The sequence below is a fragment of the Scardinius erythrophthalmus genome (assembly GCF_964197995.2).
Source record: "Scardinius erythrophthalmus genome assembly, chromosome: 19".
NCBI classification, from domain to species: Eukaryota; Metazoa; Chordata; class Actinopteri; order Cypriniformes; family Leuciscidae; genus Scardinius; species Scardinius erythrophthalmus.
The window spans coordinates 22,600,328-22,625,937 of NC_138239.1; the positions used below are offsets into that span (position 1 = coordinate 22,600,328).

Consider the following 25,610-nt stretch of genomic DNA (forward strand, 5'->3'; position numbering starts at 1 on the left):
GGCAGCTAGCGGATCGTTAGGAAAGATTAGATGAATGTGATAAAAATATTTTTGGGCCTGAAATCACTGATACCACCTTTAATTTAATCCAACATACAATAATGCTGTGAAAAATTATTACATTTAAAATGTAACTTATTCCTGTGATGCAAAGCTGAATTTTCAGCATCATTACTCCAGTCTTCAGTGACACATGATCCTCCAGAAATCATTAGGTGTGTATGACTTGAAGCGGTGATGTGCAGACTGATCGATGTATGACATCAATGTACCTCGAGCCACCAGGTCTCTATTCGCTCTCACGGTACTTTGATGTCGGTCTGCGCAGCAACGCCGCTTCAAGTCGAACAGACCTATTATAATATACTGATTTAGTGCTCAAGAAACATTTATTATAATTTATTATTACTCTGGTGAATATAAATTTCAAAAGAACAGCATTTATTTAAATTATATATTTTAAAAGACATTATATATGTCTTTACTGTCACTATTGATTAATTTAATACACCTTGCTAAATAAAAGTATAAATTTCTTAAAAAAAAAAAAAAAAACGTACTGACCCCACACTTGTTACGTTTAACAAGGTCTGTATTGACAGGTTTATATGTCTAATTACTCTGTGGAGAAAATTATGGATTTTTATTTCCAGCACCAGACTGCTTCCCTCAGTTCTGTTCCTTTTCTTTTGGAAATTCTCGTTGATGGGTTTTCCATCAGTTTACGCTCTAAGCTAAATGCCCATCCTGCATCTCATTACAATTTTTTTTTTTCAATTGCAATTTGAATTAGTGTCTTGGAAGTATGAGTTGTGTTTTTAACGAGATGTAGCCCACATAATCGGATTGCCCCCTCCGGGTAATGGTGATCTAATTACCAATAAAGTGTAACGAACCATCAGAGTGTAGATGATTTTGTGACGGCCTGACTTTCTCCTTTAGTTTTCCAGTCGCACTAGAGAGAAAATGCAGTGGCGCGTGCCATTTCGGCACATTTTGCGCCACATTTCGCCTTGAAATATGCTCCTCGTTTTGTTGACAAGGCAAATTAGAAAATTGGGGGAAAAAATAGCATTCCTCGTTCTCTCAGCTTTGCTTTGGTCTGCAGAACGGAATAACATCTAGAGGATGTCGGCTCAAGGTGGAGTAGTTTGTGATGTCGCAGAAGGCTGTTTAGATAACATTTTGACGGATCAGACTCAGACGAAACACAAATGTCTTTGTCTTTTGACCTCCCTGAGGATGTGGCTGCTCATATTCTGCTCACATGACAGATCATACTCGATATGATAAGCAGCTGCCTTCTTTTTATTAGTGTTTTTTTTTTTTTTTTTCAGAATCTGCAACAATTGTTATGTGGCATCTGATCCTTTTGACTTCACATAGCGTGTTTTAAATGTCCTGTATATTACTATTTATACACTCAAGGTCTGTGTGAGCAACGGAAAGATGAAAAGTTCTAGTTGACGCTGAAGTAGAGTGTTGTAAAGTGCTTTGCATTGTAGACTTTAGCTTGTTACCTGTAGACCATAAATCATGTCTCACATTCATGTACTTTGGACCTTCATCATTTTTTTCTTTTTTGTTTTATGAAGGAAGAAAACAGCAGTGCTGCCCTTGAAACACTATTCCTTTACCTAAATTTCAATAAGACCATTGAAGGCCATTCAATCTCCAACTCACTATGTTTTTCTTTTTTTCTTTTCAGTTGCATATTTGTACTTCTGGAAGAAACTTTGACTCGGTTTACTGTCAGCAAAGTTATTTCAAATAAGCTCTGCCCCCATGTTGTTCTCCGTTTGCCGTATAAGAGTGTCGATGAAGCAAGTTCTGGGTAGATTAAGTATTGTCTGGCAGCTGTCTGTGTTTTGTGGATCCGATAGCCTTGGCAGGCAAATCAGCAGCAAGCAGTGAATTAAAGAGCGCTTTCTGCCTCATCAACATATTTGATATCTCTATAAACTACTCTGGAAAAACAGCAGCTCCTCAACACAGATGTCCCACGGACACCAGGCTCCCTCGAGATTTCGCCTGTATCAGCAAAGCTAATTGAAAGGCTGCTGGAAATTGAAAATCTTCTGTCGGTAGTTTGAGTAGCAATGAGCGACTTAAGGGACTAATTATAGTCAGCTTATTTGGGTTCAGTTGATCCTGGACTGGATGATTGTTGTGCTGTTAAAGACATTTTGAGATCTTGCGCTTATAATACGTTTTGGGTCTGTTTATTAAGGCTTTCGTGAGTGTCAAGCTGCTGAAACTCCATCTATGCTGGTCTAATTAGCATGACAAACAAAACATCATAAACATGAGCACTTTCAGTAATCTGAAGTGAAAGTGTCTTTATTATACTATAAATGCTCTAATAATGCAGCAAAGAATCAAACCATTCGTTTATCAATTACCATTATGTATTGTGCTTTGAAACATATGTTGCAAATCCGTGTCCATTCTGTTTAGTGCAATTGGCTAATTTTCCATTAAATGTATCCCTTAGCTAGAGAGTTTTTTAGTCTTTCTGCACTTGCTAAACGACACGCCGCGAGAAACAGATTAAAGTAATGAAGTTGTTCCGGAAAAAGATCCCACACTATTTAGCAGCAGACTTGAAAATATTGACTATTATATTGATGAAACAATCAGCTATAAAAAATGGTCACTTCTATTTTCTCTTTACTACCAATTGAGGAGCATCTCCTCTTATCAGCTCTTCACAGACGGGCACTCACAGGGGGAGAAGGTTCATCTTTTAACCACTTATCAATTTTGTCCAGGTGATACAGTGGGGCAAGCCTTTTTACTTCTCGCACAGCAGTGGAGAGCAGGAACAGCACAATTGATGACTGTAATGATTGGAGTTTGCATTCTGGAGCAGGACTCTAACTGTCTGGCTATCAGAGGAGCGTGTCGCAGAATACAAATAAGGCCACACTTGCTTTGTTCCTACTGCTGTTTATTCATTACTTGCAATGTTTTGTTTATTTTTTCCTGAAAAGCATATTAGAATGGCACATTATAATATTTTGATGGAAGTTAACAGCAAAACAAATTAAGTGGCCCATGGAATAAAAGGGGGATTCAATTATGAAAGATGTGGATTGGGGTGTTTAGCAGTAGAGATTGCTGCTGTTTAAAGAATGCCCTGACTTCAATGGATCATTTTCCAATATGCTAGACTAGAGAAAACATCTAAAATGAAGAGTAGCCTAATGAATAAATTTGGTCCTTGTATGGTTTCAAACTTCTATTATAAATATTTAGTTTAAGCCAGTTGTTTGCACAGTGTTTCCAAAAAGACCAGTCTTTCTTTCCATGTCATTTTTTGTCCAATTTTATTTGAGCTTTTATGCTTACTGAATCAGTATGTTTCCCTTTGTTTCAAACTCATTCTTGCAATCAGTGTGTTTTTTTTTTCTTTTCATGTCCTATTCCACTTCAAATACACAATGAACAATTGGTTGAGCCAATCATTATACACTGTTTTTGCAGCAGAGTTGTGTATTTGAATAAAACTTTTGAATAATGTACTAAAAGCATCATCCAAAATGATTAAGGAACATTCAGCCAATTATTCAAAATTCTAAATGATTGAAATAAAAAAAAAAATAAAACTGAAAATGCATAGGACGTCTGGGAATTGTATTAAATAAATAAGTGTTGGGATTCTTGTACAATTATTGAATTATTATTCTAAGTATTAAAGAAATATTATTTTAAACATAAGCATCGGAGCAGTTTTGTTTCAAAATATTTGTATAATATTAATATAAGCATTACCAATGTACAAGAATTTTGTGTCAAAAAAGAAAAAAGAAAAAAAACACATAAAACAGGTGTTAACCCTCTGAGGTCGGCAAACGCGCCGGCGCGTTTTGCCGGATTTTCTTCACATTGTGGCACTAATTACTCCGTCATTTATGGTCATACAGAAAAAAGAAATATAAAAAAAGAATCTGTGATATTTTTACTTTTGTAGGTGTCCACTTACAATCAAATCAAAACATTGTGCTTTTGTAAAATAAAGAAAATAAACAGGGTGTGCGTTCTGCCTCTCCGTCGCGGTGAACTTTTTTTTTCTTGAGCACGTCTATAAACTGAAACAAAACTCAGCGAATACTTGTCACACATTTATGAGCCATATACATTTATAAACATTTAAGTGTGTACTTTTAAATGATCGGATTCAAACTGAAAACAAATATTCTCTGTTTAAGTAATTTGTATAAAACCAACAAGATGTCCAGCTTCTCAAACGCTTGCTCATTACAGTTAATTTGGCCACGCCCACTCGCGCAAAAGACATGTCTGTCAGGTTATTTAAAAAAAAAAAAAATTTTTTTTTTTTTTTTCAGGTGAAACTGAGTAACCCAAAAACTTGGCAATAAAAATAATAATAATGATAATAATAATAATAATAATGGTAATGAAAACATTAAACATTAAAAAGTGATTCAAGATAAATGGTCTATTACTTGGAAATACCTAGAATAAAAATATAAAATTTCTCCTTTTTTATGATCTTGGACATGTTTATCTGTCATTTGACCCATAATAGACACTTAAATTTTACAGAGCTTATTCTCTATTTGAACACTATTCCTGTGTGCAGTGCTGACACAAACGTGTGTGCGTGACAGACTATTTCCTTTCATGTATCACTTGCTCAAAAACCAAGAGTTTATTCGTCCTTTTACCCTCCTGGATACGAAAGTGTTGCAGTATTGGATCTGAAACGGCGAAGGGGGATGAGATGGATGTAGAGAAAGAGAGTGAGAGAGAGTCGCTTCTAAACTCTTTGATGCTAAATGTAAAAGAGTGTTTCTGTGATCAAACAATACAGCAGGCTTTCACAAGCTAAAAGTGGCAGTACGGTTAGACATTTCATTGCACTGTGTGTATGTATGTGTAAGTCTGTGGAAACAGATTTAGTAAATTGCCCTTTATGTGTTTTGACTCATTTTTGTCTCATTAATATTTTACAAGAGTGCAGAGATATGTTTTCTGTTGCTTGCCATGCAGGAAGAAAGGCAGGGTTACAGTAACATACTATCCTCCTTCCTCTAAAGATGGTCTCAAAGGACTTGAAGTATCATTGAACACAAACACTTCATTAAAACGCTACCACACACTGACAAGCTTATGAATATATATCCATTAAATACATAAACAAACATTATAATACAGCATAAGCCAGGCTGTATGATTTTACTGTGGTTATGGAGGCATGGCACGAAGTGGAGCCTAATGAAAAAACTATTAAATTCATATGTAATAGTAATTATTATAATGTCAATTTAGCATGTCAATTTGTTGTGATTAAAAACAGCAAGATGGATTTCAACAGAATGGAACAGAAATTATTGATCTTGAGAGGCATTTTTCAAACTGTTTAACTAAATGATACTTGATACTTAATCCTGTGAGAACTGATTAAAATAAAAAAAGTTTTTCATGGAAACTACTAAAACATAAGCAGTGTTACAAGAATGGATAACCTGGCACTTTTCTAGAAAGAGGATTAAAGCTTCAATAATATCCTCCAATATTATGAAAACAAATCATTATTATTGTTACATTTTAAATTAAGTGTATATGTGCAAAATATTATCAGCACTTTCAAAATGTACCACATAATTTCATAATATATGCGGTCTTTTTGAAATTGCTATTAACATTTTATCATACACAATACCATTCAAAATAAGTCTCTTATGCTGACCAAGGCTGATTTAAAAATAATAATAATAATAATAATACAGTAAACATTTACATTACAGTAAATTACAATTTTAAAAGCTGTTTTCTATTTGAGTATTTAAGTATTTTTTTTCCGGGAATAGAAAGCTGAATTGTCAGTTTCTTTACTCGAGTCTTCAGTGTCCCATGATCCTTCAGAAATAATTCTAAGAAATATTTCTTATTATAAGTGTTGAAAAAATATTTAATATTACTTAATACTTCATATTTTTTGTGAAAATTGTGATTGTGATGTCCTAAATGTCCTAAAAAACTCAGTATATATATATATATATATTATATATATATATATATACTATAGATAGATAGTAGATATTATACTTAAATTATTAAAGTCTATCACTTTCGATCAATTAAATGAGATTATTTGTTTCTTAAATATAAATATAAATATAAATACTGTATATATTAGTGACCCCAATAGTGTCTGGGACACCAAACATAAAATTAGTAAAGTCAATATCAACAAAACATGAGGGTCAATTACAAACATGAACAGAGTAGGATGAACATAGCATTCCAGTGTTGGGAAAGTCTTCCAAATGAACTTGAGAAGACTGGCCCATATTTCGCTCACAGAGATCTTGCAGTGATAAATGCACTGCGCGGTGATAAACATCTCCCTTGATACAATTTATCATCTGTCGTCATTTTCCATGCTGCAAGAGATAAGAACAACACCAGATTCGGTTTAACATAACCATAAAATATATCCATGCAACCCAGAGGGTTCTGGAGGGGGTAGAGAGAATGCGTTCTGGGGGATGAAACGGTTGAATAGAAAGAAACGCAAAAAATGTAGACGGTTAAGACCTGACCAGCTAAAATCCAGAAACCACTGTTTGTGTGTTTTTTTTTTTTTTTTTTTCAGAACACATGGTTAATTCATGACATTGACGATGGATGAAACATTTCCTCGATGTTTCCTGCCCCACCGATGCTCATTGAGGCTGTGCTAATTAATGTATAGTGGGAATCTTTGCAGCTACATTTGCACACAGCCTCTTGGATCCATGAGGGCAAACACTGCACACCTTCCTGTTTCATTAATCATTCTTATCTCTTTCTCTGTTTTAGCTAATGCTATTGATTTAGTCCACTTTCACTGCATTATGTAAATCAATGAGCCTGATTCTTCACCTCCAAAGACGGGGGGTGCTAATGGCTGATGAATACTTTTCATCAAGCGGACAAGTTTATCAGGGGTCACTAATGCTAATAGATTATTCAGAATTCTGCTAGAACAAAAGAAAAGCAAGAGGTGACAGATTCCAAGGGCATCTCTGTCATTAAAAATGAGTCAAAACAGAATACAATGCGTAAAAAATAAACTAATATGAGCAATTTACTATAAAAAATAAATAAAAAAAATTACATGCTGTGGTTGTCAGAACTTTACCACAAAAATATGGTAACAACATTTGAACTTAAATTTATAGTTTCCTTAACTGAAATAAATTACTAAAATAAGTTGTTTTACCTTTATAATATACTGACAACCACCTGGTTGAAAATAGAAAGCCACATGATGAATCAAAGTTCATCATAAATAACTTTTCCACTAGCTAATGTAAATATTAGAAGGTGCATGGTGTCGTACACACAAATACTAAACACTATCATGGTAACACATGACACTAAAATAATGCAATAATAACTTAAGATGTAACATAAAACCAATGTAGAAAAAAACTAGTTATTTCAATGAAAAAAAGATCTGAGCTTTTCTGGGAATATCTATTTATAGATTTTCACTGTAAATGAAAAGTCTTCACTTCTTTTTCACTTCCAAAAACTGTATTACATGAATTAGATGAAATATCCCTTTAGATCTATTACAGATCTATGGCATTTATGTATTTCGCTAATTAGGGAACTCAGCGTTTAACAAATTAAAAGGTTTACCATAGCATTTTTAGACTTTTACTGTTAAAATTACAATATTTTTATTTACAGTGTATCTTTAGCCAAATACAGGAAAAATACATAAGGTGTATATCAATGTCAAAAAGTAGCTCAATTGACCTGAATTCATTCCATGTATTTATTGTTAATGGACAAAACTGATATTTGCTCATCCTTTTTAGGAGCAAGGCAAAATTGGAGTCACATTCAACATCGGAACGGTTGACATCGTTGTTCTGGAGAGCAGCACCGCTGTAAATGATGGCAAGTACCATGTAGTGCGCTTCACCAGAAATGGGGGCAATGCTACACTTCAGGTGGACAACTGGGCCATCAATGAGCACTTCCCCTCAGGTAAGACCTCTCACCGACCACTTCAACCTTTAGCTTATGACGTCAAGAAGATGTATGGACAATGCACAGAACTGGACAGCAACTGCTTTCAAGCTATTTCTAAAGTCACTTTGTCTTCCCTGTGAGTGTGCAGTGCACATTCATTCAGGAACTTCCTGTGTGTGTCTCAGTCCCAACAATAGTAAAAACCAGTGCATTTGCAGCCTCTACCTTTTTCCTAAATTCCATTTGTGTCAATTAGATGTTTTGTTTTTTCTTCCATGGCTGGAAAATGATGCCATTTTGTTTTTGCCATTATGTGGGTTTCTGTTGAAACCAATGGATGCGATGAAGAAGGAGTAGACCAAGTATGGGAAGTTAGCTTTCCTGCATACCTCTTCTTAGACACTGGTGGATTTACACTACCTTTCACAATATGGGGACGGTAAGATGTTTTAAATGCTTATCAACATCTCTAATGCTTACCAAGGCAGCATTTATACACAAAAATACAGTAAAAACATATATTATTGTGAAATATTACAATTTCATTAAATTGATCAAAAGTGACAGTAAAGATATTTATAATGTTACAGCAGATGTCTATTTTTTTTTTTACCTTTCTATTTATCAAAGAATCCCGAAAAGTTTCCATAAAAATATTAAGCAGCACAACTGTTTTCAACATTGATGATAATAATAATAATAAATGTTAATTGAGCAGCAAATCAGCATGATTTCTGAAAATTATTAAATTGATGAAATTACATTTTAAAATATATTAAAATGAAAAACAGTTAAGTTTAATTGTACCAATATTTCACAATATTACTGATTTACTGTATTTTCAGTTTTTGCCGTTGGTAAAACCAGCAATGCAGGTTTGAGAGGTGGCGCCCCGACAAATCTCGCGAGAATCACGACTTGCTTTATGGCACGACGTCACATACATCAACAACATAGACACTAGCACGCATTTCAGACGTGAATCATGGCAGAGTCGACGAAGAAAGCGAAGAAAGCGCGGTCGGACGAGTGCAGAGACGGCTCTGCGTGAGTGGTATTTACAACGGTAGCGTTAAATACAAGTACTCCACAGCGACTCTAAGGGTCGCTGTTTGAGAAAAACAGAAACTGCAAACTGTGCCTTTAATGAAAAGGACTGATATTGTCCCATTTTAAATTTTCTTTCCATATCTAATATGTCTTTCTTCTCAGTTAATAATGTCTGCTTCAGAAAAAATCCTGTACTAACCAGTTCCTCTAAGCCCATATTTTATTCCACTTTAGTATGATTGGATAAATTGGGGAAGGTCGAAAAGTCTTAGTCCTCGACTAAGTTTGCCATGACTTTATATATAAAAAGCAACATTAGTACAAGATTGAAAGGGATGCTGTCACAAAGAATTACATTGATACCATTAGACTAATGTGCTGTCAATTGGATCTTTCCTATAATGTAAGGTACATGGAGTACTGTTATGAATTGTATTTTATAAGCATCAACTAAACATACTTACAGCTCAAATTAGGCAAAATTATGAAAATATTTGTTCTGTCCCCAGAATGAATGAATGAATGAATTAATATTTTTAATTAAACATTACCTTTCAAATAAAATAAAATGACATAAAATATAGAGTTTGAGTATTAATAGATTTCTTCAGTAACTCTTTCTGCTGGTTACATTGTTACGCCAGTAGGTGGCAACAAGTGACTGCCTTCATATGCAAATCATTCTGAACCGATTCGTCTAAAAAAAGAAAAAAATACACAGATTCTTTCAGGAGTGGCTTACTGAATCATTTGCTAAACCAATTCAAAATCACTGATCCATCCTGTAAAGAAACAAGTGACTTCATGAGTGAGTCATTGAATCATTGATTCAACCAATTCGTTGAACAACACTGAACAGCACCACTACTGTTTGTTGCTCAGAGATGCAACAGCTGATCCTGCTTTGACTTCGTTTGGAACTATTATCGTTGACGGTCAAAACAGACAACGTAACTGCCAATGTTTGATCTAAAGTGTAACTTACTCGATATTTATATAATTTAATATTACTTCTTATTTGTTGTACTGTTGTATATAAAATCAATTTCAAACTCATAGCCTTTTTCACCATTTCATATTTTAGAGCTCCTTGATTTCAACAACACCCATGTCAGACAACTTCTGTAGATAACGTTGCCCTGGAGATGCACGTCAGGAGAAATCACAAAACCACAATATTGTAAAAAAATTAATAAATAAAAAACATCCTGTTCACGTTTGCATGGCATGAAAACGTATGTGCGTGATCCTGTATCACTTCACTTCAACTTTATTTATGTCCCCCAGGGGGCAGTTGGTTTTACGGCAAGACATACAGACAGACAGCCATAGAAAAAATAAAACAATACAAGAAATACAAAACAATACGACTTACAACCCTGACATTGAGTTCTCGTCGAGGTGGTCAGAAAAAATCTCAGCGGTGTAATTTTACAAGGAACATGCATATATGCGCAAAGCCAGCATAGAGCAATTTTCAGCGTGTCCATCTATTTCTGTTAGAGCATCTAAGGGCATCAGTTTGTGTTCCTGTCGGCACTGAATAAACCCATTTTATGTGGCCAACTCTACTAATGCACCCATTTATCAGTCTGCCATTTATATGAATGATATTAGGCATGAAAAATATACGCAGCCGCTTGTTGCCGTGCTGCTCATTTGGATGCATTATGCAGAAGTCAGTGCCTGCCTGTTTTAGGTCTAAAGTTTCATTTTTGCCAACATGGGCATTTGCAGCAGACTCACATATGAGCTGGGGAAATATATCACTGAGATTTATAGGTGGCACGGTGGTATAACACTTCTATATAAATGTCAGCAAAATTTACTTTCTCTGCCAAAGTTTCAACATGATAATAAAATATTTATATATTCAGTTGGCCACCTGCGAAAAGAATATGATTATGCTTGAAGACAGATGTCCCCTCATGGCCGGCTGCTCTTTGCTTTGGCACTGATTTCTTTGTAATGTTTGACTTCTCAATTCGATCTTGTCAGAACGTTGATGAAGAAATATATTCAGAGGAGATGTGCGTGTCATGGTCTTTTTGACAGAGCTGCAGTCCTCAAGTGATATTGTGAGTTTTTGGTGCGCTGCCATGCTATGCTTTATTTCATTTACAGGCTAAATGAAGCAAGCTCTTGAAAAACCCATGGAGAGCGTTGAACTGCACTAAACATCTGTGCTTTATTTTCTTAATGCGTCAAAGAACGAATGCCTAATAGTTTCGCAACATCGGTTCCAGAGCTGTGCTTTTGCCAAGTTATTATACCATACCTTGCTGCGCTAAGCACATACAAATAGCAAGGGCAAGTTAGCTCATTGTGTCTTTCAAGCACACCGCCTATTTATCTCCCATGGGTCCCAAGAGGTCAAGCAGAGATGTCTACAGGGCCACAAGCGCGGTCACCTAAAGCTTATGACTGTCATTACAACGTAACCCGAGGCCATGTGCAGAATACTCAGAGAGCTTTACACCAACCATCACTTTGAGAATAAATTGTGCTGTGCTTGGCTATTCACTTTACTTGTTTAGAGGTACTGAGCCAAGTGCCTAATACAATTCGCACACCCTACGGTAACAGCTAACAAATACGAATAAGCATAAGACGCTACCTCTTTGCTAGTATAACTCTTTGGTTGTAGGCAAAAGTGTGTGCTTTTTGACTGGATTTGCCTGGATTTTTCCAGAAAATGCTGAAGGGGGATTCAACAGTCTCTATTATTTAGGCTGTAGCTGGCAATCTGGAGTTGAAAATCAGCACAATCTTCTCTCGTTCCATTCACTTTACCACATAATGGACTTATGGGGTGGAAATGTAGTTTTCTAACTTAATGCAAGAGCCAGATAAGCAACTTCTTTTCAAGGAACTGTACCATAACCTAACTACTGCAAGCTATAAGACGTTATATTTAGAAAACCACTGATACTAAATCTTGTGAAGAATTATCTCATGTTGTCACTGATATGCTAACCACATTCAGACACAAGAAACGGTATAGAATTGAGTTGCTCAGATCTTTTTTTTAAACCTTTAGAATGATTGTGACTAAAGCTGATAAATTCAGAGGAAAGTTGAAGATAATGAATTTTAACTACCTCCACCATGATGCCATGTCACCGCTGACTTTTGACATATAATTGGTTTAATGAGGGGTTTTTTTTCTATTTTAAAGGGTAATAAATAGGAGTAATTAATTCCTCCACTGAATCTCATCCCTCGCCCAATGAACTTCTCGAGTAGCTCAGATGGATATCCAAAAAGATTTGTAGTTTAGTCTTTTAATTCCAACTCTGCAAGTCAGCCTTTGGTAAGTCTTAAGCCTGAATCTACTACTGGTGTTTTTGTCTTTGTGGTCTCTGATCAGTGCCAGTCTTTTATATTTTAATGTTATATATTACAGGTAACCACAACAGTTATTTTCCGATATAAGAGATGCTTAAATTTATCAGCATTGGTAGATTGGAAGATTTTTTTTATATTTAGTTGTTCATGTTCATTTCCCCTTTTTTTACATCTAGATTACCTTCGTCTTTAAAAATACGAATAATTTAATAATCTGTAATAAGATAAGGAATAAAAATTTTATAAAATATTTTTATTATAATGTTATTTTATATATATGTATATGCCTAAATTCTCTTGTAGCATCTTCAGTGATTGATCTTTCAGTGATTGAAACTGTCCCACACACCCCTGCGGTTTGGCAGGAAATGTCGGAGTGTGTCAATCAGATGGAAGCTTGATGCTATGTTCAAGAGACAAGCGTATTCGTGACACAGGGGTTACGGCAATGAACATGGAGGGGATGTTATATCATTTTTGACACGCGTGTATGCAATATGATGGCTCGACGGTGTGTGTCTGTGTCCGCATCTTTGTGTGTATGTGTTGAGAAGAAGATGAGTTCGTTCTTTATGGCTGTGCAGAGGCTTTTTGATGTCCCTTGGGCTGCTTTGGCAGTTCCTGGACCCAGGCTGGGTAATAGCGAATGACAGCAGGGAAAATAGTAGGCGATTATATGCGGTGGGCGCTGCTATTCTGCAATAGCACTGACAGTGGTTCAGACTGCCATACTTCAGTCAAATCACCGTATCATTTTTGTACCATCAGCGAGGTTGGTAGAGATATTCAGTTCTCTCATTTCCCATCTCTTGTTCCACACCCTGCTGATAACTGTTAGTCCAGGTTCACTTCATTCACCAGGATGCTCTTGATTTACACAACTAAAAAGTACTATTTTGACCAGATATTTGATTGTTTAATGGTAAAATACAATATGTATCTGTGTAATTTCTTTTTTAAGTGCAATCTATACTAAATAGACAGTCAAACCAAAATGTATTCAGACACCTTCAACATTTCTCACATCATTACAGTTTATTTGCTATAGTTTAGAAAATGGTAATAAAATATGACAAGAACTCAGAGTTATCAAATCAGTTGATGTTTCACTGGTTTTGGCCATCCTTCTGTTAGACTGTCTCACAAATGAATTAGGTTGAATAGCTGTCAGCTGTTAAATTTAAGTACAGAATTAGATGAATTAGATTAGATTGACCAATTTAGGTCAACCAGTTACCAAGTAATGCTTCATTTTGTTCAGTCTGTGGTGTAAAAATATCGCATTAGCAATCAAAGAAAAAAAAAAACTTAAGCAAAACATGGTCAGGTCAAAGTGTCAGAATAATCTTTGGTCCCAAATTTGTATAAATTTTACTGGTAGTCCACTGTATGAAGATTGTTTTGGTATAATATGTCACAATTTACTTTATTTTGCTATCCTCACTTACATAAATTAACTATAGTGTCCTGCACCCACTAGTAAAAAATGTATAAAAAATTATATCTGGTGTCTGAATAATTTTTGGTTTGATTGTATAAGTAAGCACAATCTTTAAGAAGCTTAATTTGCATAAAATGGCCTGTTTGTAAAATAGTATTTTTTTTTTACGATAATTTTTTTTAATATATATAACAGGGTTAAACAGATGAATAATAATAATAATTTAATTCTATAAAATAATATATTTTGTTTTTCCCTGTTTATTCTACTTTTCGTATTCAATTCTTTGCCAACCTTTTTTAATATGTTAAGTTTGGAGCCATTAAATGTTTTTGTTTTTTTTCTTATAAGGCAGTTACAGCCCACTATTATGTGTGATTGTGCGGAAATGTATTGAAGTGAGCTCATAGGTGTAATCAAATGTAGGTACCCCATGCTGTGTCATCCCTGTAGTTGCTGAAGCAAGCTCAGAAATGATGCTTTAAGGTCCCATGGTGCCCAACTTCAGGAACACCATTTCATCTCAATGACTTCTAAATCAGCATGTTCCGCAAGCACACATAACATATCACGCCACCTTGATGCTAATGTCTGGATGTCGTGCATGATGTTTTTGACCCAAAGTCCTTGTTGTTTTTGTAACCTCTCTGTAAGGTTGCGCATCCTTTCTTTTGTTAAAGCATTATGTGGCTTTTTTTCCCTCTTGAGACTGAGTTTTGATGCTAAAGTCAGGCTTATTCCTGAAGCAGTAAATTGCAGTAAAAGAACCCCACCTGCTCTTTCTGCCTTTGCTTGTCTCCATTATCCTCTTTTTTTTTTTCTTTTTTTTTTTTGAGATATTGCTTATATTTGTGCAACCCTGTTTAATATGAATGAGCTTATTTATCTTTTTTTTTTTTGTATGACTCTCAGAAGAGGACCTGAATTTTTTTTTTCCTCTCTTCCTTGAACATGTCTTACCAGTAGGCATTTTCCTCCTGTTAAAATAGGAAGATTTTTTTTTTTTTTTTTTTTTTTTTTTTTTTATCGAGCATCTCAGAAGCAACATGACATCGACAAAGACCTGACCATCTCCTGTAATCTGATCCCGTAGCAGTGAGCGACACACATTTCATGATAAGAAAACCTTAGTCTATTTGAGAGTAAAAGGAACCTGGTGGCTCGACTGCAATGCAAGACAATTATCTCTCAAAACAAAAAGACAAGATTGCATTTTTTACAAAGGAAGGAACCTTTTATCAGAAAAAGATTCAAGACAGGGTTCGTATGTGTGAAATGGATACTTGTGTATCCTATGAGCCAAATACAATTACTCATATCAAAAACAAAATCTGTTGCCCTTATAAATCTCTCCAAAGGGGGGAAGAGATAAGCTTTCAATATGAGCTGTCTTTCTAATCCCACGATTAAATTAAACCACCAAGGATGGTGGGATAAACGTTCCCACTCCCATTGTCTCCTTAGCTACTGAGGGGCGATCCTCTGGAGTCACATTTCTTATTTGGGGATGTGTTTGGAGCGAGATAATGTGCAGGAAGACTCTTTCGATTGCGAAACAAGCCAAGTGTAAGGAGTGTTCAGGGAGAGTACAGAAGAAGCTCGAGAGGGAGAGTTAGACAGACGCCGGGGCAACCAGTCGAGTGTTTTAAATTTCAAAATTTCTCCTTGTCAAAGTTAAAGTCGTATTAAGTGTGTGGGCAGTGTGACACATTTAGTTCTTCAATCACAGCAACTTGAGGTTTCATGAAGGAAACCGTAGACTTCATTTTTCAGCCTCCATTTTGCCTGGTTTGTGATTATACAATCTTTTGCACCTTTTTGTGTCCATATTATAACATTTCTAAAAGAAACAGGATGTTTCGTGAGCAACAAATTAGCCACAATAAGGCTGATGTTGATTATAATTTTATTGGGATTTCCAAATTTGTTGTACATAATAAGATCTGTCAAAAAAAAAAAAAATTGTTGCGGTACTATAGTAAAGTTTTTATAATTCCATGTTATTTTAGTATTATTTCTATACTATTTTATTATTTATATATTTTAGGTTTCCATTTTAGTTTTAGTCATTTTGTTATCATTATATATACACTCACCTAAAGGATTATTAGGAACACCATACTAATACTGTGTTTGACCCCCTTTCGCCTTCAGAACTGCCTTAATTCTACGTGGCATTGATTCAACAAGGTGCTGAAAGCATTCTTTAGAAATGTTGGCCCATATTGATAGGATAGCATCTTGCAGTTGATGGAGATTTGTGGGATGCACATCCAGGGCACGAAGCTCCCGTTCCACCACATCCTAAAGATGCTCTATTGGGTTGAGATCTGGTGACTGTGGGGGCCATTTTAGTACAGTGAACTCATTGTCACGTTCAAGAAACCAATTTGAAAGGATTCGAGCTTTGTGACATGGTGCATTATCCTGCTGGAAGTAGCCATCAGAGGATGGGTACATGGTGGTCATAAAGGGATGGACATGGTCAGAAACAATGCTCAGGTATGCCGTGGCATTTAAACGATGCCCAATTGGCACTAAGGGGCCTAAAGTGTGCCAAGAAAACATCCCACACACCATTACACCACCACCAGCAGCCTGCACAGTGGTAACAAGGCATGATGGATTCATGTTCTCATTCTGTTTACGCCAAATTCTGACTCTACCATCTGAATGTCTCAACAGAAATCGAGACTCATCAGACCAGGCAACATTTTTACAGTCTTCCACTGTCCAATTTTGGTGAGCTCGTGCAAATTGTAGCCTCTTTTTCCTATTTGTAGTGGAGATGAGTGGTACCCGGTGGGGTCTTCTGCTGTTGTAGCCCATCCGCCTCAAGGTTGTGCGTGTTGTGGCTTCACAAATGCTTTGCTGCATACCTCGGTTGTAACGGGTGGTTATTTCAGTCAAAGTTGCTCTTCTATCAGCTTGAATCAGTCGGCCCATTCTCCTCTGACCTCTAGCATCAACAAGGCATTTTCGCCCACAGGACTGCCGCAAACTGAATGTTTTTCCCTTTTCACACCATTCTTTGTAAACCCTAGAAATGGTTGTGCGTGAAAATCCCAGTAACTGAGCAGATTGTGAAATACTCAGACCGGCCCGTCTGGCACCAACAACCATGTCACGCTCAAAATTGCTTAAATCACCTTTCTTTCCCATTCTGACATTCAGTTTGGAGTTCAGGAGATTGTCTTGACCAGGACCACACCCCTAAATGCATTGAAGCAACTGCCATGTGATTGGTTGATTAGATAATTTCATTATGAGAAATTGAACAGGTGTTCCTAATAATTCTTTAGGTGAGTGTATTTTTAATAAGTTTATCTTTAATTTATTTTTATTTTTAGGAATTTTAGGAAGTTTTAGGAATTTTAGTACTTAGCTGGCAACTAACTGAAATAAAATAAGTTTAAGTTTTTCATCTAATGGGCTGTTTGTTTATTTCATTTCACCTTTATTTGAATGAACAAAAACAATTAACATAATTTTAGTTTTAGTTAACAATAATAACACAGGATAGTAATAGGGTTATATTATACTGGATAATACTATTGGCATCCTGTGGTGCTCAAAAAAACTCCCCCCAAAAATGATTATTATTATGTCTATGATACCACATTCAAAACATAATGGCAGTACCATAGTGCTTTTCTGTAAGTTGATCAGGCCCCTAAAATTTGTTTTGAGTGTTTTCTGCCTTCTCTCTATGATTTTGCCAAAAAAAAAAAAAATAGCAATCATTTGTCACTGTGCAGTACAACACAATAGTGATGAGATTTTCTTGGTTGCTCAAATAATACTTGGCAAGGCCGGTTTCATGCAATAAGCTATATTTGTTTTCAGTGAGACGGCAATCGTGTCTCGTGGTAATTTATCACTCTGTGGTGAGAACAACTGCACACAACATTGCTAGATTACAATAAGAGAATGTTCACAATCACACGGTTATTCTCAAGAATTATTTTGAGTTGTTATTAGCAGCCACAGAGAGGGAGCTGCACTTATCACACTTAAGTATACACAAATATAACCATTTCTATAAAATACTTTATACATATCAAATGTGGCAGCCTTTTTTTTTTTGGCATGCATTCATGGTACTGCACAGCCATTAAGGATTCCTCTAATTTGGACTGAAAGGGAATTAAAATGCACAGATATCACACCTTCTTATATGTGTTTGTGAAACTTAATCACAGTAGGAGGAAAACTCCCCCGCACTGTGTGATCCTGTGCCATGTTAACACCTCCTAGTGCTGTTTCATTTTCAAAGAGCCTTTCATGTTCTCAGGAGTGAGAAAAGGTGTCATGCCCTCTGTACTGCTGGATCAAAGCAACACAAATCCACAAATGTCTGTGAACTAGGCAGCCCTCCATCCCTAACCCTACTCCCAAAAAAAAAAAAACTGCAACAAAGCTCCTAAAATATTGTATATTTTTGGTTTTGAATATGAAGTCATTTAGTTTATAAAATGCTTAGATAGACATGAAAAGGAGAGAAGACAAAGGAATTAGGTCACAGTGCAAGGCGAACTTGAACCTTCATTTCTCACACAAGCACCATAACTCAAATGGACCACAGAAAAGATATTTGGGAATTATGTCTCTCTTTTTTTTTTTTTGTCTATATAATAAAAGCCCATCTTGATTTCATGCCGACTTTAAACTGTCTGTATTTGAGGTTTTATTTTTAGGATCTGATGTTGTGATGTCTATAACAGAGCCGGAGCCCTGGATAAGCCCAGCTTTAATGAGTTTCCTCCATCAGGCTACCCTGTAGTGTCACCACTAACACCTTAGCAGAGCTTTGAATGATAGCAGTCGGCATTGCCTCTCTTGAGGTTCTATTTGGAGCACAACACATTCCTTACCAGGGTAAAACTGAATTCGGGACTTAATAGGAGGGAATGGGGAAAAAAATGAATTCGAGAGAGGTAAAAAAAATACTTTTTACTCAGAAGACATTTTTGAGTGTGACCCATACATTTAGGGCACAAAAATCTGGGGTAAACTTAGTGTTGGGCAATCAATCCACTTTCAGAGGAGCTTAAAAAAAACTTAGGCCACAATCTCACTGTTTTGACCCATTCAATATGACATTAAAATAATATTTTGATTGTGATTATTAATAAATAAAAATATGAAACAAAATCCACTTGTTAAATCGTGACATCAGGAATACCGGGTCCAATACGATCTTGACAGCTGTTTAGGAGCACTATTCATTTATAGCACAACTTTAAGCTTATAAAAACCAGTGTCCCAGACACCAATATTTTAATGATTCAGAACTGAGTACAGCGTATTGCCTACAGCATAGGTCCGACTCAGAAGTATAGATCAGCCTTAAAGGTATAGTTCACCCAAAAATGAAAAGTTGCTGTTAGTTTACTCACCCTCAGGCCATCCAAGGTATAGCTGACTTTTTTTCTTCAGTAGAACAGTAAAGATTATTTTAGCTGAAACTGAGATCCTTGCTGAATCATATGTAAGTCAACAGCTACCGTCAATTTGAAAGTCAAAAAACATATGCAGACAAAGCAAAATGAATACCTGTGGCTCCTGACAATGCATTGATTTCTTATGAAGCGAAATGATCGATCTGTGCAAGAAACTGAGCACAGCATTATACCTGTAATCCACAGACAGTCTGGAGTGCGTGCTTCCTTTCTCATAATGACATATGTGGGTGAGAAAGAGATGTGCTTGCTGTATAATTTGTTTGTAATGCAGAAGTAAAACACTTATTGAGTAAACTACTAGAGTGGTAAATGTGAGATAACAGTTTCTTGCACAGACCGATCGTTTCAGTTCCTAAGACCTCAATGTATTGTCAGGATCCACAGGTATTCATATTGTTTTTGCCTGTACAAGTTTTTTTTTTTGCAACTCCCAAAGTGACGGTAGCCATTGACTTGCATTTAATAAATCACCAAGGACCATGATTTCTGCTAAAAATCATCTTTACTGTTCTACTGAAGAAAAAAAGACACCTACATATCACCCCCGATATCGACTTTATTTCTATATATTGTACAGGTCTAATTTACTCGCTTTCATGTTGTTTAAAACCTATATGACTTTCTGTCCACTGCATGGCACAAAGTAATATACAGTTGCTGGTGCAGTTGTCGCAGAAGTCATTCTTCCCTTTTTGTGAAAAAAGTCTCAAACTTTTTTTGTTTTGTTTGGCATTCCTCTCAGAGGCTACCTCCGAGCGGTTGGGCTTCAGATGTGTGTGACTCAAATTCCCGGGTTTTGAGGGTATTGGTTGCGCTTCCTGCTGTCTGAGGACGGCTCAGCTAAAGATGGAGGCTCCCTTTGAGCTGGCCCCCTGGTACACCCCTCCTTATAGAGTCCTGAAATTTGGCTCGCACGACATCCTGCAGTGTCGAGCCACCCTTAGCACCCGAAGTCATTGTTGAAACAGCACGACGTTGAGGCCCCCTGTCCTCAAATGACATCCAGAACCCCCTCTGATCAGCTTCCTGCTGTGTCTTCACGAGCCCCCAATAATATGGAATATCAACACAGCTCTTTGGGCTTGCCATTAAAAAAACATCCCCAGACGCATCTCATGAGGGGAGGCCTGCGACTCGCTTGTGCATCGCTTTGGTACCAGCTCATTCATCAAACATGATTTCACAACTGTATAATTTCCGTGGCTTTGGAAAACAGAAGCAGCTGCTGTCTAGTTCTTGCTTGTCAATGGTGCTGTATGATTATGACTATTGATGTGGTTTTCTGTGTGAAAAATTGTAAATATTGACTGGCATCATTAGCAGATAAATGTGTATATAATTATAAGTATGTGAAGCATGAAAGAGTGTATGCTGTCATCTTTTGATGGATATATGGATTGACCGCAGGCAGCTAATCTACTGGCATTCATTACAGATGAACCAAATGTATTATAAATATGTTTTTATCAACTCTGGTGATGATTGATTTAATTACGAGAGAAGATGAAGTAGACGTTCAGTTTAAATAGTGTTTCATTACTGGATAAAAAAAAGTAAATTAACTGCTATGTGACTATGAACACAAACAGCTTTCAAATAAAACATGACTAAACAATTCTAAAAGTGTTTAAATAACTTTTAAATAACAAAAAAATATTTTAAGTATTTTAACAGTGATTATTGATTCTTAAAGCTGTCTTTTAAACTTCCAAGGTAACAGCGATAATGAGAGAATTCAAATGGCCAATAAGAAAATTCCTTTCAAATATGCCCGGCCCGTAGAGGAATGGCTTCAGGAGAAAGGTAACTTCCTCCTCTCTTTTTATTTTTTTTATTTATTATTTATTTTATTTTTACCATTATTTCTTATCTCATTATAACTAAATCAATTTAGCTGAAGAGAAATGCATTGTATATTGTGTTGCACCAATCACATTTTTTTTTTTTTTTTTTGCCTTTTCAATGCTCATTTATCTTTGTCAGACTAAATAATATATTCATTGTTTAATGATTCTATATTGGCCTAGTAAACCTTTTATGAATGTTTTAAATGTAAACGTTAAAAGAATTTAATTAAAACATAAATATCTCTTGACTTTCTGGCTGATAGACAGGAAGGTGGACAGACAAGGTTGAGTGATTTCCCTGTTACAGACAGCAGCTTGTGGCTGGACCGGGAAGTATTATCCGGGAAGAAAACAACAGCATGATTATTGTTTTAGACATTAATTGCATATCATCAGGAATCCTCCTCATTATAATCACTGGAATTACTCTAATTAGGACGTTTTTTTTCTTCTTATCGTAATCATGGAGTAATGAGGATTTCTGGACTTCTTAAACTTGAAATTGTTATTTTTCTGAATTGTGATCTGAAGCTTTTTATTCACAACCACAGGATATTCACAAATTTATTTTTGCCTGTTATTTAACTGATTCTTGAGACACGACAAAACATGTTTGAAAACACCTTTCATCTGCCAGACTAAATAATATATTGGTAACAATTCTGCTTTAAAAATGATTGCTAGAATTATCTCGACGTGAATCATTTTATTTTCTCTGTTTCATCAAAATGATCTGAAATGAAATGTTAAATACATTTTACTATATCATAATGTATCCAAAATAATTATTTGGTATTGGTTTCACTTTTGTAGCCCGTTTTGTCCCATGTCCCAAGAATTAGTGATTTGGTGTTTATAATCAAGATAACTTTTTAAGTCTTTTCCAGTAACAACGTCTCTGTAACCTTAATATTTCAGGATACTTTCACATGTCTGTCATAAGACATTTTGTTATATATTAGTTTGGGTGATCTCTCCTCATAGAGACAATTATAGCAAAACGTACTTCAGCCATCATGAGCTTGTAGCTAGACTCATTCAGGGAGACATAATGGGTCTGGTTTATAGTCTGGCCCTCCAAATGTTTACGACGTGTCTCATGGTAGTATAACCCAGAGCATTTGGGAAGGAAATTAAGCCGTAGTAATCCAGCACAGCCATCTAAGTCATTGTACTTTGGTTGGGTAGGTTAAGTGCCCAAAACAGCAATGAATCTTGTTGCTGAACGAGATATTGTGTGCATTTACTGACCCATAACCAAGAAATGTTCTGGATCTTTCTTGCATCCTCAGGGCGGCAGTTAACGATATTCAACACCCAGGCCACGATAACAATTGGTGGTTCAGACCGCAAGAGGCCATTTCAGGGTCAACTCTCCGGACTCTACTACAATGGCCTCAAAGTGCTCAACATGGCTGCTCAGGGCAACCCTAACATCAAAATCAATGGCAGTGTCCGTCTGGTGGGGGAGATTCCTGCCGCAGGTTCAGCTAGAACCACGGCTTTCCCCCCAGAGATGTCCACCACCTTTATCGAGACCACCACCACCATGTCCACCACCACCACGAGAAAACACCGAACTCCACCTACAATACAGGTACGACCCCTGACACACAAGCACAAAATCGAATGAAGGCTTCAGTTAAGGCCTCGATTTACTCACAGCAAAGTTCTTCGCTTCGGGGTATAGAGACGCTGGAAGCGACGTTTAGGTGAAAATATGTACTGCCTGCTTTCCTCTCAATTACAAAAAAAGTGAGAAAACAGCAGTTAAGAAAGCATCTGATCATAGAGACATGGATATGTTTGCACAATCTCTGCAATTCGGCACTTCAGTCAAGTTACATTACGTTTATTTGTATAGCACTTTATACAATTGATTGCTTTAAAGCAAGCCAGTGTCAGTGTCTCTATCAATTAGAACAACTTCAGTTTTTACTATAAAGCAGATATCCAGTGTGTTCATGTTTTATCTTGCGGACTGAACAGAAGAAAACAAACAGATATGATTTCCACATCAAAGTAGGCGGAGCCCCAGAGCACATCTATTTATTACGTAATCACCAAGGACCAATGGTAGTTTGAAGAAGTTAACCAGCCTTTTCTTGAAAAGTTTATTATGTTTCGTACTCCCGAAACGAACTCCAAACAAACTTTGTTTTGGCCTGATTTTGTTTGAAGTGGTCGTCAAACCAGGTCATTCTGTATTGTGCCTTTAGTCAACTGTTCGCTGTCAGACTTGTTCTTCAGACACATTCTTAACATAATGCTGTGTTTATGCGACTTGCATGTGTGTCTACGTCTCCTCATCATTTCTGATTTGGAAACTACGCCACAAATAACGTCTGGCCCAGATTTACAATAAAAAAAATGAGGACACAAATTTCTTGCAACACAACATGGAAAATAAATCTCTGGAATGGATTTTTAGGAGGTTTTCTGCACAGCTATACCTTCCATTCTGCAGAACGTCTCTGTGCTGTTGACAGCGTTGTCCTTAATTTATTACGCTTTCAGTTTGGTCCAATGATTTCCAAAGCACTTATTTGTCAAGCTTAGACCAATTTCTTCAGCTTTGAGTTTGCAGATGCAAATTGGCATTCAAATGAGAAACAATGATTGGACCATGCCCAGGTCACGTATGTCACATATGTGGACAGGTAAACACATTGCGACAACAATACATTGTGTCTGTGTGGGATGTCAAAGTCTAAATATGCAAAACAGAGGCTTTTGTTTCATTTAGGAGAACTCACTCAACCAGGTGTGTTTGAGTGATTTTCCAACAGTATGCAAACAACTTGCTCCAGTTAACGCAAGCACAAGCGGTGTCCACAACGTAGTTTATTAAGGTCGAGAGCCTCTCTTTTATTTTGATGTTTTTCATAACCAACGAGAATTGTTTATAATTCTCAACGTCCTTTAGATAAAGATACGAGAGCGGGTGCACAAAGCCTCATTCGCATGCTCTTGACAACCAAACAGAGTGCCGCCCACATAAAGTTTGACCGGGAGCCAATAAAACACTGTGGTTTGGCGAAATGCGATTAGACTGGCCATTTCATAGGCATCCTGGTACAAATTGAGCTGGTGGAAGTGATATTAAAGCCATCAGTCTCCTCTGTGTCTGAGACACATTTTGGCAAGAGACATTTGTAATCATGAAGCCCCAACAGTTGACTGCATAAAGAAAGTTTACGACTGACTAATGCTAAGAAAATTGGGGCTGTAAATGTGTTCTTCCTTGTCAGTGCATTTGTTGAATTAAAATAGTACTTTATTTTGATTAAGGAATTAAATTAGTAGAGAATCAATTGTTAATTGCCTCATAATTCACAGTAACTTAAATAAAACAGGAATAATGTTTTCCCAATTTCAGACCTGTGGTCTTCAAGAATCTCCCACAGCTGCTAGAGGGTGCGAAATGTGGCGTCTCATTGGACAGAGAACCACGTAGATGGAAATTTCCACTAACATTGAGGCTGAAGTTGACCATGTCTGACTTTAGCTGGAAACTGTAGATGCTCAGTGAAGCATTAGACCGCATTCCAATCTCAGCACAAACAGGCAAAACGCATGCAAACGCTGCGGTAACGAGAGGGCGTGCGTCTGCCTGGAGCGGAGCCATGATTAAGAATAAAACTATTCTCTCTGACGCACTCTGGAAAACATCACTGCTGTGGGCCTTGTTTGCCTTATGAGGCTAATAGATGTTCAAGAAAACACATCCATGAATTGTTATCTGATCTAATGAACCAGTCACAGTTGCATATTGCCTACGAAAGGGTGAAAGATATGTGATGGTATTAGGATGAGTCATTTTTTTTGGCGTCACCTAACATGACTGGAATTAAGCTTTTGGAAATAGATAATGATACACCCACAGTAATTTCTAACATGTTTATTTATGTATTCATTTTATAAATCCTCATCCCACGCACATTGGCCCATCTTTGGACTAATTTTTTTCACCATTCCTCTAAGACTTATGTTGCAGTGAATAGCATTTTCTGTTTAATTTTTTTGTGCCTTTTTTATTTTTCCTTTGTCACTCTGATAACAAATGTTTCAAATGTCCATCGAAATGTTTTTTATATTAACTGAAAATTGGCAGTACGTTGTTGAGTGATGAGTTTGAAATGAGAATGAAGAACGAATACAGCCCTCATTCACAATCTTGAAGATGAATGGAGGGTTGTGGGTTCTTGAGTGGAATTGGCAGGAGGGTTCTCATTAATTCCAATCAGTCTAGTAGGTCAACAGGCTCGAGGTCATGTTTGCTTTCTCATCTTAATTTGTGCAAACAGGATCAGTAAACAAGTGGTCTGTTACAGTTGGCAAAGTTATTTAATTGTGAACTGCAATCCCTACATGCATTGTGCTGGGATGAGAGATCTATTTTTAAGTCATTTGCATTTGCGTCGAACTGGAACAAGGTTTACGCGTTTTATTTGGCTTAAT

The 25,610-nt window shown here is 36.4% G+C and overlaps 1 protein-coding gene across 1 annotated transcript in view; it reads left to right on the forward strand.

Moving 5' to 3' along the window:
* Positions 1–25,610, forward strand: part of nrxn3a (neurexin 3a) — a gene marked incomplete at its 3' end in the record, with an annotated part of 287,852 nt that overhangs the window by 236,912 nt on the left and 25,330 nt on the right. Inside the window, exons 18-20 of the mRNA XM_081347500.1 lie at positions 7,842–8,013; positions 21,016–21,105; positions 22,442–22,746. Coding sequence (XP_081203626.1) covers positions 7,842–8,013; positions 21,016–21,105; positions 22,442–22,746 — 567 coding nt within the window. The remainder of the gene's footprint in view (positions 1–7,841; positions 8,014–21,015; positions 21,106–22,441; positions 22,747–25,610) is intronic.